Here is a 20,819-nt window from a genome sequence, read left to right as displayed (position 1 = left end):
TTGTGGATGCTAAGCATGTTCATATTTTCATATAACTTCGGAACTTCAATTTTAGAGTACTGAAAGTCAAATTCAATAAAATCTTAACTGTCCTCAGTTGGAGACACAATTACACAGAAGTTACTGTAAACTACATTAGATCGTACATGTGAGGCTGCATATATTCTGAGGACAAAAATAATTTTACATTTTTTCAATGATCATATTATTGATGGTACTAATAGTACTGTTATTCTGAAACGTCTGTGTATGTATGTGTGTGATGGAAAAATTAAGTATTTTGTTTATATCAATAGGAACTGAAATTTTGGTATGGGAGAAAAGAAGATTGAAGAAGTTTAATTAAAAACATTATTAACTTGAACTCGTTTTTTCTTTTGGGGGGTGAGGGGTTCTGGTAGTGAGGACTGAATCTAATGCCTTCACACTGAGCTACATCCCCGCCCCTTGAGAGGTGGTCTTGCTCTAAGTCACTAAGTTGCTCAGATCCATATTTGTGATCTCCCTGCCTCAACTCCCCAGAATGCTGGGACCACCGGTGTGTGCAATCGCACTTGGCTTGTATACATGAATCTGAAATATGAACTTAAATATAAACAAGCATCTTAAATGTATGTATCTAAAATTTGTGCTCTGGGAAAAAATCTTTAGGAGGAAAATTACCAATCTACTATCTACGTACACTTAGCCTCAAAACTGGTTTCTAAACACAACTTTCTATTATAAGGAACTAAGGGTCTTTGGAGAAACACTTGCACATCATGAGGCAGAAAAATTCTGCTGTAACAAAAATAATCTATCTAAAATTATTTGTATCATGTTCATAAGACAGACATCAACAGATAAAGTTTCCATATAAGATCAGGAGACCACTCACTACTTCTATTCACATGTCACGGCCAGTACAAAAAAGGAAGATAAATTACAAAGTAAATATTGGTACAGAAGAACTAAATCTATCATTCACACAGGATTGCACTTTGAAAAACATCTGAAGGAGCTGGGGATTTAGCTCAGTGGTTCTGGCGCTTGCCTTGCAAGCGCAAGGTCCGAGTTCGATCCCCAGTATCAAAAAATTAAAAAAAATTGGGCCGGGGATTTGGCTCAGTGGTTTCGTCGCCTGCTGCGCAAGTGCAAGGACCCAAGTTCGATCCCAGGTACCAAAAAAAAGAAAAAGAAAAGAAAAGAAAAGAAAAACATCTGACAGCCTCTACAATAAACTATAGAATTGATTTAGTAATACCACTATCAGATGAATATAAAAATTAATTATGTCTATATATCAGCAACAGAGAAATACACAAAATACCATTTAAAACATCAGAAACAGTAACTATGAGAAAAATACTGAAAAATGTTTTTAAAAAGGTCCTACCAACTAAAAGGACAATTTAATTATCAATATGAATACTATTTGTAATGAACAGAAATATCAGTATGTTTAGATTCATACTAAATTAGTCCACTGATTGGTTTAGCATAGTTCTGGGTGTGGATAATGGAAAGGTTCACCCTGGGTGTGGGTGGCATCCCCCCAAAAGGCTTATAGCCTGGATGAGATAAAAGGGAAGGGGAGGCTTGCTTCACTGCTTCCTGCCTGCTCTGCTGTGGACTGTTTCTCCTCAGCCATGTCCATGTGCCAGGCCACTCTACCTTTGAGCCAATCGACTGGACTGAAACCTCTACAAACTGTGAAGCAAAATAAACCTTTCCTCCTTTAAATTGTGGGTGTTAGGTATTTTGTCCCAGCAATGAGAAAGTAACTAAGACAAGCCCCTCTTCTAAAGAAAGAATGAAAAATCACTAATATAAACTTCATCCTTCAAAGATAAAGACCTGATAGTTTTCAAATAATTTACAAGTTACAGTCAATGACATTTCGTGTCCAACTCTTGATCCTGCCACTAAATGACTGCCTTCTTTCTAGTGGGTGCCATCTCCTTTATCCTTTATTTTCTTGGTACTTCTGCCAAGTTAGAAGCTTTCTCCTCTTTAAACCAAAACATCAGACACAACTGAGTGCATACAGATAAGCACCTTCTGTGAATACATGTTGAGTAAGTGCTATTTACCAGATTCTGTCTGTAAAACAGTTGAGTATATTTGTTTTATATTCTCCTCAAAATTATAAATTTCTTTAAAAAACCCATTATGTTTGTTAAGAAATTGCATTTTACTAATTTCCATGGTAGTGCCTAACTTAAGACCTTAGAAAATAAGTATCTTGTATTTTAAAAGGCAAATTTACTATTCAGGAATAGTAAAACAATAATAAAAACTGGAAATCTGCCACAAAACGAAATTGGCTAATAAAAAGATTAAAAAATATTTAACATGAAAATACTAGTTGGATAAATAAGCAATAAACATACAAGAGACAAATGAAACTTATTAATATATTTTTGTTGATGCTCACGATACTGCACATATTTTATCCTTTTAAATTTACAAAATGTGGCCACTTCACATGGTTCATCCTAATATTTTAAGTACTATATAGAGTCTAGACCACTAAAAGACATAAGTATGTCTTTCCAGAAAAACTTTGCCGTTCATTAACTAAACTCTACTACTGTATACTTTTAGAACAGACAGCAAAGCAAGCTACACCAATTTTATCAGATTATAATAGTTTATATTGGATAGGGTGAAACTCATAAATTTGGTACAGATGCACGCTAAGAGGGCAAACCCTGGAAACCAGTAAGGTTCAATATATCTCTGATAGAATGGCAAGGAATATGGTAAAGAAGCTAAAGTAGCTAAAGTATGGGGTAAACTCATAATTTAATTAATGATATATATCTTAACTGAAGAGTAAACTTTCCTTTTTAGGTAACTGCTGGATAAACAAATATCAATATGAAGCTAAAGTTTTATTTACCTATAAATTAGAAATCCCCATTAATCTAAATTATGAAGAATTACACAGCATTTAGTACAAGTAGATCATGTAGGACTGATGACAGTGGGCAATCTTATTTAAAACATATATGAATTTCTCCTATTAATTATATCAAATGACTTCTTACCTAATATGGTTTTAACGTTTTTCTGTATTTGTATGTACAGTTTGCATTCATGAACTTGATTTGAGAATCTTTCAGCTACTATATTACTATTATCTAGCATAGTGAGTGGAACAAACTAAGCATTTAAATGCCTGTTGAATAAATGAATACAAATTATTTTTATTCCTGGTTTCTATGTTTAATTAAAAGAAAATTTAAATGATATCAGAAACAATGTTGGCTATTACAGCCATGTGTATTACAAGATTTCAAAGCAAAATCTCGACAAAATGAAATCTCTTTTAAACTGCAAAAGAGTAATGATTCTATGTCTGTGTAAAAATTTAAAAAAATGTGTACACATTGAATCAGGTAATTCTTTTTCAAAAACAAATGAAAAAATGTTTAAAAATCCCTAATGTTTCAGTGTAAGTTGACATGAAGATGTACTAATTTTTAGCAATATTCAGACAATGCTGGTACCAGACTCTGATTTTGAAAGTTGAAAACTTCCAATATTTTAAAAACATTTTTACCAGTCAAAACACACAAAAAATAAAAGATTTTTAATATGACAAGGAGGGTTTTTTGTTTTGTTTTGTTTTGTTTTGGTACCGGGGATCAAACTCAGATCCTTGCGCTTGCGAGGCAGGCAGCGAAACCACTGAGCTAAATCCCCGGCCCTAATATGACAAGGAGTTGTCTAATTCACATATTAAAGTCCTCTATATCAGGAGATTTCACAATCCAGGAGCCATAGCCATGTTGCTGTAAGTAGGATTTCAATAAAGTTTTAGCTTCTTGATAGGAGCCAGACATATGCTAGAGAGGAAAAAAGATCAAATCATATCAAATCCGTAGAATTTGACCTCTGAATAGTAAGTAGCCCTAATATTGTTTATTTAACCTTACATTTTAAAAATTAATGAAAAAATTTTGGATTTCCTACTTTTTTAATATTTAAAGCTAAAAAATTTTCTTCCCTACACTCTAAAAGGCAATTTTGCTTATTTAACATTTGTAACCACAAGAGCAAATATATAATTTATTACCCAAAAAATGTGAAAAATCAAAAAAAAAAGTACCTATAATCCCAAAACCTAGGTAGCCATCATTGATATTGTTTCATGTTCATAAATTAACATAGATTTTATAAAATAACATATAGCTTAAGGTAGCTTTACTGATGTATAATTAACATACCATAAAATTCACCCAATGTAAGTCTATAGTTTGTAAAACAAATCCATTACTTCTAACAAGCTCCATTATGCCCACCTGGAGTCAATCTGTTTTCAATGGCCTTGAACCTAGCTCCAACAACTACAAATCTACTTTCTCTCTCTAGTTTTAAAGTTTTGGATAAACCGATTAATACAATACGTACTCTGTTGTGTCAGGCTTCTTTCACTTAGTATACAAAGTATGATAGAAAACATGATGACTATTTAAATAGAAGTAACATTTTTACAGTAAAAGACACACTGTCATTAAGCTATGAACACACATCCCATTGTCCTTGGCACATTCTGAAGCAGTTCTGGAAGCCTTCTTCTGGGTCTTTTTTGTGGCTGCTCAATGTTCTCAATTGATTCATAATGTTTATGACATTTTCTGTTGAATAAAATATCACAGTGTGTCCTCAGCCACTTCATCCACCAGATCTGGCACTGTACAATTTCTAGTTCTTCCTTCACCAAAGTCAAAATAACCATGAAAAGTAAAGCTTTAAACTGATTTAGGACATTCGGGTAGCCACAACAGTGCAACTAAAGGTAGTTATGAAAGAGCAATTCCAGAGCTACTTCAGAGAGGGGCAAGAACAATGAAATAAATGTGTTTTGAAGTGAATGGGCACCTGAGGGGGGTAATCGTAATGTATCTTTTACTGCAATGTCTTTTAAAAACCTCCATGAATGTTTTCCAACTTACTCACGTTGCTTTATGGATCAGTAGTTTGTTCCCTTTTATTACTGATTGATATTTCATTTATGGGTATATATCACAGCTTCTTCAAGGATTTACCAGGTTATGAACATATACATATATTTCCAGTTTTTGATAATGATGCCACAAACATTCAGATATGAGTCTGTGTGTGCACGTTTTTGTTTCCCACAAATCCCAGTGGTAGTGTTAGGCCACATGCTATTTCTATGTTTACCTTTGTAAATAAACACATCAAATTGTTTTCCACTGGAAATGCAACAGGGATCCAGTTTCTTTATAACCTCAATAATACCTGGTATGGTCAGCCCTTAGGATTTCAGTAGGTATACTGCCACCTCATTGTGGTTTAATTTCTCATCTTCCTAAAGACTAAATAGGACTGGGCATCTTTAATGTGTTCATTGGACAGTTGTATATATTCTTTGCCTCTTCTAAAAATTTGTTTCCTTGTCCTATTACTGAGATTTTAAGGTCTACATATTCTGGATCCAAGTCCTTTGTCAGATATGTGGTTTGCAAGAATCTTCTCCCAGTCTGTAGTCTGTATTTTCATTTTGTTAATGATGACTTTTGAAAAGCAAGTTTTACATTTTAGTGCCAAATGGTCCATTTCTTTCCTTTATGGATTATGCTTTTGATTTCACATCTAAGAAATCTTTCCTTAAAAATGTAAATATTTTCTAACAATTTATTTGGAACTTTTATTTCTTATAGTTAAATCTAAGATCCATTTAAATTTAACCTCTGGGTGTGATTGACACAAGGATCTAACTTTGTTTTCTTTGTTGTTGTTGCTGTATTTACCCATGAATATGGCTCTGATACGATGTAGGTCTAGTTTCAGTTTGTCCCCCAAAGCCTCATGTACTGGAATCTTTATTGTCAGTGTGGGAATGTTAAATAGTAGAATCTTTATGAGGTGGAGCCTATTGAGAAGGCACTGCTTGCAGAAAGAGCTTATATCACTCTCATGGAACTCTGGTTAGTTCTCAGGAGAAGGCTGTCATGAAAAAATAAAGCTTGGTTTCCTGTCTTGCCATTTGATACTTGTCTCTGTTTCTGTCTCCTTTCTCAAATGCACTCTGTCTGGTGTGATACAGGTAATGGAGCCCTCATCACAGCCAGCATTATGCTGTTTTAAAATTCAGCTTTCAAAGTGTGAGCTCAAGAAACCTCTATAAAATACTGAGCCTCAGTTATTTTCTTACAGTAAGGGAAAATGGACTAATATAGCAGTTTTAGTACTGTTTGCTGAGAAGGGTATTCTTTTTTCCATGAAATTATGTTGACACCTTTGTATAAAATCAATTGACCTTGTGTTTGTGGCTGTATTTTCATTCTATGGATCTACATGCTTATTATTATATCAATACATTGTCTTACTGTTGCTTTAGCCAGCCATAGCTCATTTTATTGTGCTATAATTTATTGAGCTTCCCACATATTATATGTTTTTACAAATCAAAGGTCTGCAGTAGTCCTCTATCGAGCAAGTCTGTTCACACATTTTTCCAACAGCATGTGCTCACTTCATGTCTCTGTACCACATTTGTTAACTTTTACAACAGTTTAAACTTTTTCATTATATCTGTTAATACTGATCTATGCTCTTTGATATTACTATTGTAGTTGTTTTGAGGCACTAAAACTATACAATAAAAGATTGTGAATTTAATTGATAAATGCTGTGTGTTTTGACTGTTCCAATGACTGGCTATTTCCACATCTTTCTGCTTTTCCTTGGGCCTCACTATTCCCTGAGACACAACAATACTGAAATCAGGCCAATACATAACCCTATGACTGCCTCTAAGTCTTCAAGTGAAAGGAAGGGTCACACATCTCTCATGAAGTCAATAGCTAGAAATCATTAAGCTTAGTGAGGAAAACATGAAAAGCTCAGATAGGCCTGACAGTCATGTTGTATATGCAAAATAAAAGTGCCTGAGGAACTGCTCCAGTGAACACATGAATGAAAAGGAAAGCAAAACAATCTTACTGCTGGAGTAGAGAAAATTTCAGTAGTATGGATGAAAACTCAAACCAGTCACACCATTTCCTTAAACCAAGCTTACTCCAGAGCAAGGCCCTAACTCTATGAAGGGTGAAGACCTTTTCTCTTTAAGAGAAATGAGGAAGCTACAGCAGAAAACTTGAAACTAGAACTTGGTTCATGAAATTTACTCTTTAACACTGAAGTACAAGGTGAAGTACCATGTACAGGTATAGAAGCTGCAACAAATTATCCAGAAAATCTAGCTAGGATAACTGGTCAATATGACTACACTAAGCAACAGATTGCCAATATAAATGAAATCATCTTATACTGTAAGAAGGTGCCATCTAGAACTGTAAGTAGGGAAGTCAGTGACTGAATTCAAAGACAGACTGACTTCTGTTAGAGACTGAATGCAACTATTTAAGTTGAAGCCAATGCTCATTTATCAATCTGAAAATCCAATGGTCTTTAAGAATTATACTAAATGTAGTCTGCTTGTGATTTGTAACTAGAACGACAAAGTCTGCACTATAGTACATCTGTTTACAACATGGTTTAATGAAGATTTTAAGCCACGTTCAGATCTCTGACTCATAAAAAAAGATTTCTTTTAAAATATTACTGCTCACTCTCAATGTACTTGATCACCCAAGAATTCTGGTGGTGACGCAAAATTAATGCTGTTTTTATGCTGCCTACATAACATCTATTCTGCAGTCCATGCAAAAAAGAGTAATTTCAACTTTTAAGTCTTATTGTTTAAGAAACAGTTAATGGTAACAGGTAATGGGGGAAAAAATAAGAACTAAGATACATCATGTTCAGGTACAAGCACCCAATGATAAATGTAAATGTACTGTGTACCTAAAATGTACCAGTAAATATATGAAAAAAAAAAAAGGAACAGTTAATGAGGCTTCCATAGATGGGGATTCCTGATAGACCTGGGAAAAGTACATTTAAAACCTTCTGAAAAGGATTAACAGTTCTATACGTCATTAAGAACATTTGTGATTCATGAGAGGAGGTCAAAAAACAACATTAAAAGGATTTCGCATATGCAAATCAATAAAAGTAACACAAGACAAAAACCACGTCATCATCTCAATGACAAAGGAAAAGCATCTCACAAAGCTCAACACCTATTCATAATAAAAACCCTACAGATAATGGAATAGAAAGTCTTTATCACACTCTGATAAAAGCCATTTATGACAATCCAACATTGTACTAAATGGTCAAGAACTGAAAGCTTTCACTCTAAAATCAGGAACAAGACTAAGATGTCCACTATCACCACTCCTGTTCAATGTAGTTCTAGAAACACTAGCCAGAGCAATTACACAAGAGAAAGAAGTGAAAAGAATAACGATAGGAAAGAAAGAAGTTAAATTATCATTATTTCAGATGACATGATACTCTACATAAAAGACACCAAAAATACCTTCATTTAATAATCAAATTCAGTAGCATAGTGGGATACAAAGTCAGTACTCAAAGATCAACAGAATTCTTGTATATTAATAACAAACTCACTGAAAGGGAAATTAGGGAAACAACACCTTTCACAACAGCATCAAGAATAATGAAAGACTTACCAACCAACCTGATGGAGGAAGTAAAAGACCTTTACATTGAAAACTATAATACTCTGAAAAAGATCACAGAGGATATCAGAAAATGGAAAGGTAATCCCTTATTCTTGATAGGCAGAACCAATATAGTGAAAATGGTCATACTCCCCAAACTGTTATATAGATTTAATGTAATTCCAATCAAAATATCAAAAGCATACCTCACAGAACTAGAGAAAACAATCCTACAATTCATTAGCAACCAGAGGAGACCTAGAAGAACAAAAGCAATTCTGGACAACAAAGACAAAGGCAGGGGGCATCACAATCCTTGACTTGAAATTATACTACAGAGCTACTGTGATAAAAACACCCTTTTACTGGCAGAAAAAAACCAAACCAAACAGAACGGAACAAAACAAAAAAACAGATCCAAGGATCAATGCAACAGATTAGAAGATGCAGAAACAACAAACACACTTAGCCACCTTACCTTTGAAAAGGGGCAAAACACCTTCACTGAAGAAAGAGCCTCTTTAATCAATGGTGCCGAGAAAACTGGCTTTCCACACACCGAAAATTAAACCCAAACCCATATCTCTCACCATGCACTAAATTAAAATTGAAATAGATCAAAGATCTAAATATTAAAACAGAAACACTTAATCTGCTGGAAGATAGACTATGTACAACTCTTGAAGACATGGGTATAGGCAAAGACTTTATGAACAAAACTCCAATGGCACAAGAAATATTACAAAGAATCAACAACCAGGATCTCGTATCAAAAAGCTTTTGCAAACCAAAAGAGTGAAGCGAAATCCACAGAATGGGAAAAAATTTCACCAGCTATTCCTTAGACAAAGGACGAATACATAAAGAATATATAATAGAATATATAAAGAACTCAAAAAAATCAGACACCCAATTTAAAAACCCAATTCAAAAATGGGCATCTGAAATGAACAGACATTTCTCAGATAACGAAGTACAAATAGCAAAGAAATATATAAAAGAATATTCAACATCACTGGTTATTCAAGAAATCCAAATTAAAACAACACTGAGATTCCATCTCACTCCAGAAAGAATGGCTATCAAGAAATCAACCAATAACAAATGCTGGTGGGGCTGTGGGGAAAAAGGAACACTTCTCCCCTGTTGGTGGGAGTATAAACTGGTAAACCACTATGGAAAGCAGTACGGAGATTCCTCAAAAAACTAAAACGAGAGGCTCCATTTGACCCAGCTGTTCCCCTTCTTGGTATCTTCCCCAAAGAGTTAAAAGCACCACACACAGCACAATTTGTAACAGCTAAATCTTGGAAAGATGCCTATCAACAGATGAATGGGTAAAGAAAGTGTGGTTCTTATATACAAAGGAGTACCACTCTGCCATAAAGAAGGATAAACTTGAGGCAGTTTTAGGCAAACGAATACACGTTGAGACCATACTTTAAAGTGAAATAAATTGTACACGTATGTTTAAATATCACGTTGTTTCTCTTGTGTGAGAAACCAAAAATGCAAATAAGGACCAAAATGGATGACAGATATTGGGAAGTAGGAAGAAAATGTTCACATGAGAAAGGAAGGAAGGAAAAAGGAAAAAAAGAGAATGGAAGGGGAAAAAATGGAAACAAAGCTTTTGTAAATAAGGAGAGAACCAGGATTTAAGAGGGAGGGGAATGGGAAAAAAAGAAGAATCGAGATATATTGTGTAGAGGTACAAATTCCCTATGATGAATGTGATCATTATGTATATCAAAAGAGTACCAATAAAATTAATTTCTTTTAAAAAAGGAGTTTGGAAGAAGTTGATTCTAACACACATGGATGATTTTGAGGGTTCTAGATTTCCTCAAAGTAATTGCAGATGTGGCAGAAACAGCGAGAGAACTAGAATTACAAGTAAAGCCTGAAAATGTGGATAAATTCCCATAATCTTTTGAGAAAAATACAATCTTATGATAAAACTAATACTCATGGATGATTTTGAGGACTCAAGACTTCCCTGAACAAAGTAACTGTAGATGTGGTAGAAATAGCAAAAGTAGTAGAATTAGAAGGGAAGCCTTAGAATGTGAATGAATTGCTGGAATCTTATAAAACTGGATGACGAGTTGCTCTTATGGATAAGCAAAAAAACATTAAGTTATGTACTTTGGTGTTTTTGAAGAGGTGATCTGCTATACACTTACAATAGACTAGTGTAAACCTAGCCTTTATATGCACCGAGAAACCAAAAATTTTGTGAGACTCACTTTATTGTAATAGTCTGGAAACAAACCTGTGATACTGCCAAGGTGTACATGCAGTTTTGAAATTAAATTAAGTATTCCAACTTTTTGCTCTTTTTCAAAATTTTTTCTTGTTATTTCAGATAATCACATCAATTTTATAATTGTTTCATTAATCTCTACACAAAAACTTGTAGAGATTTTGACTTTTGTATTGAAGCTATAATTTTGAAAGAACTGGTATCCTAATAATACTGTATTTTCCAAACCATAATATGGTACAGCCCCCCCTTTATTGAGGTTCTCTTTAATTTCTTTCAGCACTGTTTTTATCATTTCCTATGTACAGGTTTTACAGTTCTTTTGTTAATGTATTCCTCTCTGCGTGTATGTGTATTTGAGAATGTATGCCTGAAACAATTTTAGTTTTGGAGTGTCCACTCCTAGGATACAGGTACACAATTTATTTTTTATCCTATTCTACTGTGACTTCGCTACATTCAAATATGATCTAGTTGCCTGTTTTGGGTAGATTCCAAGGGATATTTTGCCTGTAAAATTATATCATTTAGGAATAAGGAAAATATTTCTCCTCCCTTTCTGGTATGGATACTTTTTTGCCCCTTTTTCTTGCTAGAATGAACAGAATAACGTATACAAGTGGTGAGAGCCAACATTCTTGACTTCTTCCATAATCTCGGGTGAGGGGAAAAGAATATTCAGTCCTTTATTATGAAGTATATCAATTGTAGGTTCTCTGCTGATGGGCTTATGAAACTGAAGAAGTTCACTTCTATTTCTTATTTGTTCAACATTTATATCGTGAATGGGGGTCAGATTCTGTCAGATGCATTTTGTATATATTTTAAGATAATTATATGAGTTCTGAACTTGAATTTATCCCTCTAGTTCCTTATAGCAAACAATTTTCTAAGGTCAAATCAACCTTATGTTCTCAGATTAAACTTCTTTGGAAATGGCGTATAATCTTTTTTTGTATTTGTGTGTTCCTGGATACGGTTTGTCCAATCTTGTTAAGAATTTTCACATTCATTTTCGTGGAAGGTACTGATCTGAAGTCTTCATTTCTTGTGATGATTTTGTCTAGTTTTGATAACAGGGTAACGTTGGCCTTCTAATGAGTTGAAAGAGCTTCTTATTTGTACTATGTTTGTTTATGTCTGATAGAATTAATCATGAAGCCATACAGGTGCCTGGGATTTTCTTTGGGGAAATAATTTTCACAGTTTAATCTCTCTGATTGATTAAGTTCTACTTGGATGGTCTATTTTTGAGTCAGGTTTTGTAATTTATGTCTTTCTACAAAACACCCATTTAACTGGTTTAATGTATTGACAAAAGGTTGTGCTACAATTATTTTAGCTTCTTAAAGGTCTGGAGTGAGGACTCTTTCTCATTCCAGATTTTGATCATTTTTACCTCATTTTTTTCTTGCTTAGTCTAGATTGTTAGGAATCAAGTTTGTTGACTTTTTGAAGTGAGGTAACTTTTGATTTACTTCATTGATTTTTTTTTTTAAATTGTTTTGAGGAAAGGTCTTGCTTTGTAGCTCAGGCTGGGTTTGCACTCACTATTTACTTAGCTCAGGCTCTCCTCAAACTAGTGTTGATCTTCCAGCCTCTCCATCCTGAGTGCTGGAATTACAGATGCCACCATACCCTGCATCCTGTCCAGTTATATACTTATCCACATATGATTAAGTATAAAAGTTTACTTAGATCATTTTTGGTTTTGGTGTCATAAAGGGGTTGAAAATCTCTATAATAAAGTTTTTAATACTTAAAAATGTACTTATGTGTGTGTGTGTGTGTGTGTGTGTGTGTGTGTGTGTGTGTGTGTGTGTATAAACACCTATAGCCAATATAACTGCTTTATTGCTTGGAATTAAGGTTTGAACTTTAAGATGCCAGTAGAACTAAATGACTTTCATAAAATGTTATATTATTAAAATTACTTCATAAAAAAATTTCTATTTAATATTCAGTAACAACATTAAGTTTGTGCATGTCTTATTTAATAAAAAGATTGAAAACATACAGTGTGATCTTAATGTTTTAAAATATATCCATTCAAAAGTCTATATACACATAAGATGAAATAATATGCTCACATTAAAAGACTATTACCTTTGATTACTATGTGAAATTACTATATATTTTGGGTTGTTGTTGTTGTTTTATGGTGCTAGGGATTGAACCTATGTCTTTATGTCTACCTTCTATTTTTAAAAAATCTTCTAAATTTTCCACTGGAAACATAATTATTTGTATGAAAACACAAATACTTTAAAGAGGGAAAAAAGCTATCTACACTACCTATTAAATTAGGTCTAAATTAAATTCTGGAATTAAACTTTTTAACAACTTTAAGATAGGAAAGAACTTACATGGCTACTGTTTTAGGGTACTGAATACTCTATGGTTTACACAATGTTATACACATAAAAATATTTATAACCATATTGTTTCTCTATGTATGAGATAAAAGCTTTTTGACAATATTGTCAGAATAAGTATATACCACACAAGATGGCTATTTTAAGCAGCAACACTTATTTATATATTCAATTTCTGGCATATTCATTTGAAAATCAACTGAACTATTTACATGGTAGTATCTTATTTTCAGGAACTAGTCCATAAACTTTTGCTATGTAAAATCAACGGAAATTACCACAACATTGTCTTTATTTTTATTCTATGATCAACTTTGTTCTTTAAGGACCTTACCTTAGCTGCATAATATGTACTCGGTTTAAATAAATAGTCTCTTTTTGCTTCCTTGGCAAGCAGCTTAAATCTACTTAACATTGCAGCCTTACAAAGCCGACTTGCCATTGACACACCACTTTTAAATGGGGAACTGAAGTAGAAAGGAATGAAACATTCATCAAACATTATTCAATGATTTATATTGGCAACTGTAAGGATTAAAATCAAAGACTAAAATATTTATGCATCTCAATTATGTACCAATACTGAAACTTGTTACATAAAAATCATTCTCAGCATTAATTACCTTCTGAAGCTAATTTATCCTAGTTTGTTATTATAACATTACATCAAAAATTAAAGGGTGATAGTTGGTACATTTCTCTTTTTTAAAGCAAAATTAATCTACGGTGATATCAATTAATGGAAATACTTTCTGGGATGATAACAATGCAATATACGTTGATAAGGGTGCTGGTTACATGGGTATATACATAAATGAATTTCTCATGCAATGGTACAGTACTTTCTCTGCAACCAAATTTTAATTTAATATGAAAATAACATACATATCTACTTCACAACTCTCCACATAAATGTACATAGAGATGTACACATAGATGTGTACACAGATCTCTATGTACGTGCAGATGTGTATATATATATACATTAGATAGGTGTATATGCAATTTGTGTCGCTAATAAAAGTGAGTCCATAAAACATGAAGTTCTTTTTTTTCTATTTTTGCTACATCTTTTCATTAGTTTTCACAGATTGTAAAAACTTCCAAATCCTTCATGCTTCCTAGCTTCAAAGCTATTTACAATGGAACATTTCAGATCTACTTGTAAACAGGTATGACTGACTTCCCTTCTTTCAGTACTGGAGATTGAACCTTGTCACTGAGTTACATCTCCAGTCCTTTTAAACATTTTCTTGAGAGAGGGTCTTGCTAAGTCACTAAGTTACCCAAGCTAGGCTCCAACTTGTGACCCTTCTACCTCAGCTCCCAGGTGCTGGGATTACAGGTATAGATCACTGGACCTGGCTCCCTTCCCTTGCATTTGTATTTTATTTATTCTTTCATGATGTTTACTTTACTTCCATTATTTATTAATGTAAAATTTAAGGCTGGCTGACTTTCCCATTTGCTTTCTGACAGGTGATATTTTCAACATCTTTGTTTTCTAAATATTCTATAAGTTTCCATTTCTCCTTTGAGGTAGAACTCAGAGAACATTTTTACTCCAGGGAAAACAGCTTCTCGCACTCTGACTGTCTATAGTTTCATCTCATCATAACCAAAGAATATTGCTTACATTGCTCCTACTTTTTGGATTTCCTTTGTGGCCCAACAAATAGTCAATTTTTCTCAATTTCTGTTCATTCTTGAAAAGCTAACCATATTTTATATTTTTATGGTACAGAGTTTAAAATAAATTGATCAAATATATATTTTTTCCAAGTGGTTATACCCTTTCTTGTTTTGTCTACTTGAATTACCATCAACTGAAAGGGTGAATTACTGTCTTGCCAGTAGTTTCTATGCCCCCTCATCATCTTCAATTTCTGCTTTATAACTGTTGATAGTATGTAACTTACTGCATATGTTTTCATACCTGTTCTGTGTCTTCTTTGAGTTATACCCTTTATACTAGTGAAATATTCTTTTCCTTATTGTAATCCTCTTCAGGATGAATTACATCTTGTCTAATATTTAGATTACACCTCTTGTTTTCTTTTCTGTTTGTACTCTCTTAGAAAATATTTAGTCATAAAAATATTAGTTATTCCACATTTATTAATTTCATCTTTGTTATGCCATTATTTTATGTCTTCAGCAAATAGCTTTTAAATGTCATTTATAGCAAATATATTTTGTATGTGTGTTGTTGAGTCTGATACATGATCCCAAAGCACAAATAGTATCGTCATCCTAGTTGAAATAGTTATTATTATGCTTGACTGGGTTCACTAAGAAGCAGCTGTATGTTGCCTTAATTTAATCCTTCCTGTCCTTTCATTGAGAAAACAATTTAAAAGCATTTAACATTATTCATTACCTCATTATAAATGTGTGTTCACACTAAAAGAAAGGTTTTAGTTTTTATTTGATAATTAGTTGTAGAGATATTAGAAAAATGTCTAGAAGGAATAGAGCATTATGTTAGGAACAAGGCCTTTGGATACAAAATGTCCAGATCAGAATCAGAGCTATGTCCTTTACTATTTGAGTGACCTTAGGGAATATATCTAATCTACTTTGAGCCTCAGTTTACCTGTAAAAGAAAAAAACCACCCACAGAACAGGTTTATTGCATAAGAAGGCAGTATAACGTAATATAATACTTACTTTAAGTAGTTCTTACATTACATTAAGTAGTCTTGGGGAATACACATAAAAAAAATGCAGATTCCCAAGTCCAAATCCCTAGAGATTCAGTTTCAGTAGAAGAAACTGAATTTTTAGAATAAATTATGTAATCCTAATGCTACTGGTCACAAAATGACACCCTGAAAAAACCTGGTTCTGGAGCCAGATTCTCTGGGTTTGAACACTGGTTTCACCACTCACTATGTGACTTCAGTAACTTCTCCAGGCCTGTTTTCTCATCAGAAAAAGCAAGTGTGTGTGATACCTGCAACATAACTTCCAAATCAATTAAGACTACATATTGTTTAAAACTCAGTAGTATCCATAAAAGAATAAAAATTGTGATTAAAATGCCTTCCTTTGCTTAACATATAATTTTTAAATAAATCAGTAATTCTTACCTTTCAGTGATTTTCCCATTTAGGCCATCCACAATCTCCAGAGCAAGGTCCCCTTGTGCCCAGTTCATACTCAGAGATTTATATTCCAAATTCATTTGAAATGGGTATACAGAGGGCACTAAGCTAATATGAGGCCTGTTGACTAAGTAAAACATTGGAAGACTTGACATGAGTGCATCATCAACACGTTGCTTTATCGCAATTTCTAAGCCTCTAGTATCACTGCAATTCCCATCACCTAGAAAACACAAAATAAACACTCAAACTCACTTATCAAAAGATAATACTAAAAATAGATAGAAATAAAAATTGGAAACATCCAAATCCCATTTCCCTTTATCCTTTATTCAACCTTCTCTTTCCTTCTTGTATTCTCTTAGCTGCTACTTCCATATTCTTCACAAAAACCAGGACAAGGTAATGACAGAATGCTCATTTTAAAAAGATTCCAGAAAATAATGGGTGATTTTAGTAAGTAAAAGCAAAAGGTCAGTGTTGGCCCAGAAAGAAATTGGGACCTTTTACATGGCTCTACCAGACAGACTTGGCTTGTTCTGTCTGATTTTCTGATGACCACATAAGGCACCTAAGGCAGCATGGAAATATGACTGGGAAACCGTTGGTGAAAGTGTGTTATTTCCTCACATCTACTGGCCACAAATTCTAAGTGTTGTGGTACCACAGTGTTCTGTTTTCACACACACAAAAAAAGCAATTCTAAGTATGACCACGACTGGTTAAAAATTGTGCCCGACACCAAAAGCTTTGAATTCTCAATTGCAACTGTTGAAGAAGAGATCGCAAAAAGAGATCACTAATACAAAACAGTGAACTGCACAGAACTTAAAATAGAATCAGGGAGTGCTCTTTTCTACTTAAAAAAAAATTTTTTTTGGAAGCACATCTTTCTTCCTAAGAAGACCAGAAATTCTTATTCTTGCAAAAGCGTGTGTGCGTACATGGCATTCACTCACTCATTCATTCACACATAAATATATATATATATATATATAAAATCATGTGTTTGTAAATACACATTTTACAGATAAAGTTTTGTTTCTCTGTCAATCGAATTGTTGCAATGGTTATCAGAACTTACACTCATTATGACTGGTCTAAGCATTAGAATATCATCCTAAAAGTAAATCACTTGCTTTTGACACATTTTTGTAAGCATTCTTTTATTCCAAATCAAGAAAAACTGACAAATGCAGGCTGGAAGGCTAGTCAAATTAAAGATATACTTGGATACAGTAAAATAGTTGGAAAAAAAAGATCGGAGGAATAGTTATTGTATCTCTAATGAACAGAAGGATTCAAATAATGCAATCATTTTACATTGAAATAATGACACCGGTTAATCTTAAGAAATACTAAGAGAAAGAAAAACATTTTAAAAGTCAAGCTCTTCATAAGATTCTTTAAACATCCAATTGTTTCACTTAGATGTCTTAATGTGAAGTATAAAAGCTACCTTAATAGAAAAAATAAAATCTATTCATATTGAAAATGTTACTTTTTCACTATGCATAAATGCTTTAATTATTTACTATATCTGGAGTATGACTTTGATTATATCTTGAGGCTAAATCTTGTCCCTGGAGAAATACATCTCTAAACTTATACAATTGGGAAATTTTAATTTGATTTATTAAAAATGATTTGAAATAACTTTAAGCTGAAAAGTTTGACCTAATCAAAGACTATAAGATACCTGAAAGCAGTTTATAGGGGAAAGATGTATCATAAACAACAGTATAAAATTATTGATTGGATATGATTTCAAGCTCTGACCATAAACAAACAGAATGACTTTGGGCAAGTATTTTATGAATATTCTGATCCTCATATTACTGTTTTGAAAACAAAGGATAAAATTGAATAACAGAATCTCTAAGGTTATCAACTGATTCATAAAAGCTCATGAACTGTGTTTAAAATGGACTCCTTTGCTATGAGAGAATTAGCATGTAGCATTCCTTACACTACAGTTATACTTTCAAATCAGTACAGAAAAGGACTTTGGAATGGAAATACCCGTCTTTGGACAAACAGCATTACGTATTGAGAGAGAGGAACTGACTTTAAAAAATGTACCTTAAAAAGCTTGAAAGCAAATATAAATCCAATAATTTTCAAGATCCATGTAAAGCAAAATTTTTTGGAAGATTATTCTTGATCACTGTCTATTCTAAGTTCCTTTCTAAGGTAAATCTAAATCTCATTATATTTTATTACTATTATTATTTTTTTGCAGTTCTAGGGATTGAATACAGGGCTGTGTTAGTTACTTTTCTCATTGCTGAGACAAAATATCTGACACTCAAAGTTAAGAGAGGGAAGGTTTATGTGGTTCACAGTTTGTAGAGATTTGAATCCATAATTGGCTGACTCCAAGGCAGGGTGGCATAGTAGACAGGCATCACGGAGGAGAAACAGTTCACAGAGGGCAGAAGGTAGCAAAGCAAGAAAGCAAGGGACAAGACAAGCCTCTTTCTGTCCATTATATTATATCCAGGCTACTGAGATTAAGGTGGTACCAAACCAATCAGTGCACTGATTGAGTAATCACCCACCCTTAATCCTAGCACTGTTAAGTCCAGCATGGCACAGTGAATCAATCACACACTAGATTCAGCCACCTCTGAAAAAGCCCCACCTTTGACTGCACGTTGCTTTTGGCGAGGGAGGGGGGGCATCTAAACGCAAGCCATAACAAGGGCCCAACACACAGTAGACAAGAGCTCTACATGGAGCTACATCTCCAGCCCCGCTATTTTAAATTTTAAAAGGAAAAAGATGACCACTATAAAAATGATTAAATGAACATTTTAAGAATATATACATCATAAAATTTACTTCAGCCAACTTTTCAAAAAGTAAAATAAAGTTTACAATACAATACATGGACTGGGAACGTAGCTCAGTGTTGGACGACTCGCCTACCACGGAAGAGGGCTTGGATTCATTTTTTATCATCATCAAAAAATGAAATATAATACTTTTCCCATTAATAAATATTCTATTATATTATACAGGTTTTGAAGAATCAAAATAAGAACTGGAAAAACTTTGTAAGACTTAAAAGAAAAGGGGGCTGGGGATTTAGCTCAGTGGTTCTGCCGCCTGCCTCACAAGCACAAGGTCCCAAGTTTGATCCCCGGAACCAAAAGAAAAGGGGACAGGATTGTTATCTTCAAAGAATTAGATTTAATCTGTATTGTCAGTACAGAATTAAAGGGAAGTAAATTTCAATTTTACATAAAGAAGGCATTTCTAAAGATTTGTAGCTATTTAACTAGTAGAACTCACCAGCTGTCTTTTTTGTGTTATATTTATGTATTTTTATTAGTATTGTTGGCAGTACATCATGTTTACATGACTTGTGTGGAGTTGGTACATGACACATTAGTAGATGCTTTTGCATTGGGCCCAGATGATCTTCTATTCAGAGTGGCATAAGAAGTCAACATATTTAGGTAAGAAGTTCTATCATATAACTGCTAAAGTTCAATTAACTCTAAAGATTATTTTACCTGCCAAAATAATACTCTTAGTGTACAGATACTTTAAATGGGAATTGCTCAACGTATGATACACCTATTTGTATCAGAATCACCTGGTGATGTTCTTTTAAAAATGTATATTCCTCGGCCTCGTAAGTCTTGTCCTCCAAATAAAGATCGTAAGATGTGCAGAAATCCGTATTTTTCACACTCAAACACATTAAAATGTACTTAGCTAATACCAGACAGATTACCAATAATTAGTGTTAGGTGTGTCCTACAAAGATGCCAAGAAAGAGAGCAAAAGCATTTTTTCCAAAGCCAAACTACTTTTATTGCTACTTGGTGCTCTACGTTGCTAGTGGAAGATGACAATTAAAATGACCAGATTTAATTTTTAAGCTCCTGTTTCAAACCACTAAAGGAAAAAAAACTTGTTAAAAAAAGTACTATAGTATGGAGTCACATCATACAGATGACAATCTGTAAAACGTCTTTCTTCACAAATATTAAACTCCTGAAGACACAGACATAAGGCAAGGACTTCCCGAATTTAGAAACCCAGTAACACAAGATATAATACCAAGTATCAACAAACAGGATTATATTAAATTAAAAAGCTTCTGCACAGCAAAAGAAACAATCAACAAAGTGAAGGGATGACCTACAGAATGGGAAAAAAATTTTGCCAGTGACTCCTCAGACAGAGGTGTAATATCTAGAATATATAAAGAACTCAAAAAAAAGATCCGATCAAAACTGGGCAAACTGAAATGAAGAGACACTTCTCAGCAGTAGACGTGAACAATAAGCACATGAAAAAATGTTCAGGATCTGAGGCCACTGGAGAATTACAAATCAAAACAACACTGAGATTCCATCTTACTGCAGTCACCATGGATACTATCAAGAATGCAAAAAAACAACAAATGCTGGTGAGGTTGTGGGCAAAAGGGAACCCTTCTACATTGCTGCAGAACTAGTACAACCACAATGGAAATCGTTATGGGCAGTCCGTAAAAAAACACTAA

The 20,819-nt window shown here is 33.6% G+C and overlaps 1 protein-coding gene across 14 annotated transcripts in view; it reads right to left on the bottom strand.

The window, feature by feature from the left end:
• The window catches only part of LOC101697390 (adenosine deaminase domain-containing protein 1-like), a 66,815-nt gene that overhangs the window by 20,412 nt on the left and 25,584 nt on the right, over positions 1–20,819 (bottom strand). For 6 of the 14 annotated variants that reach the window (XM_087195721.1, XM_087195717.1, XM_087195722.1 and 3 more), the window contains 3 exons: positions 16,283–16,520; positions 13,525–13,657; positions 3,563–3,833 (listed from right to left, as the gene is read on the bottom strand). In XM_087195721.1, coding sequence (XP_087051847.1) covers positions 3,720–3,833; positions 13,525–13,657; positions 16,283–16,520 — 485 coding nt within the window. In that variant the 3' untranslated portion in view covers positions 3,563–3,719. Of the gene's footprint in view, positions 1–3,562; positions 3,834–13,524; positions 13,658–16,282; positions 16,521–20,819 lie in introns of those variants that run through there. The other 8 variants (XM_087195728.1, XM_087195727.1, XM_087195725.1 and 5 more) reach the window with 3 other exon arrangements.

Source organism: Heterocephalus glaber, unplaced genomic scaffold (assembly GCF_053883595.1).
Source record: "Heterocephalus glaber isolate CG9 unplaced genomic scaffold, H.glaber_assembly_v1.0 deba00001609, whole genome shotgun sequence".
NCBI lineage: Eukaryota > Metazoa > Chordata > Mammalia > Rodentia > Bathyergidae > Heterocephalus > Heterocephalus glaber.
This window is presented reverse-complemented; position numbering and strand designations above follow the sequence as displayed.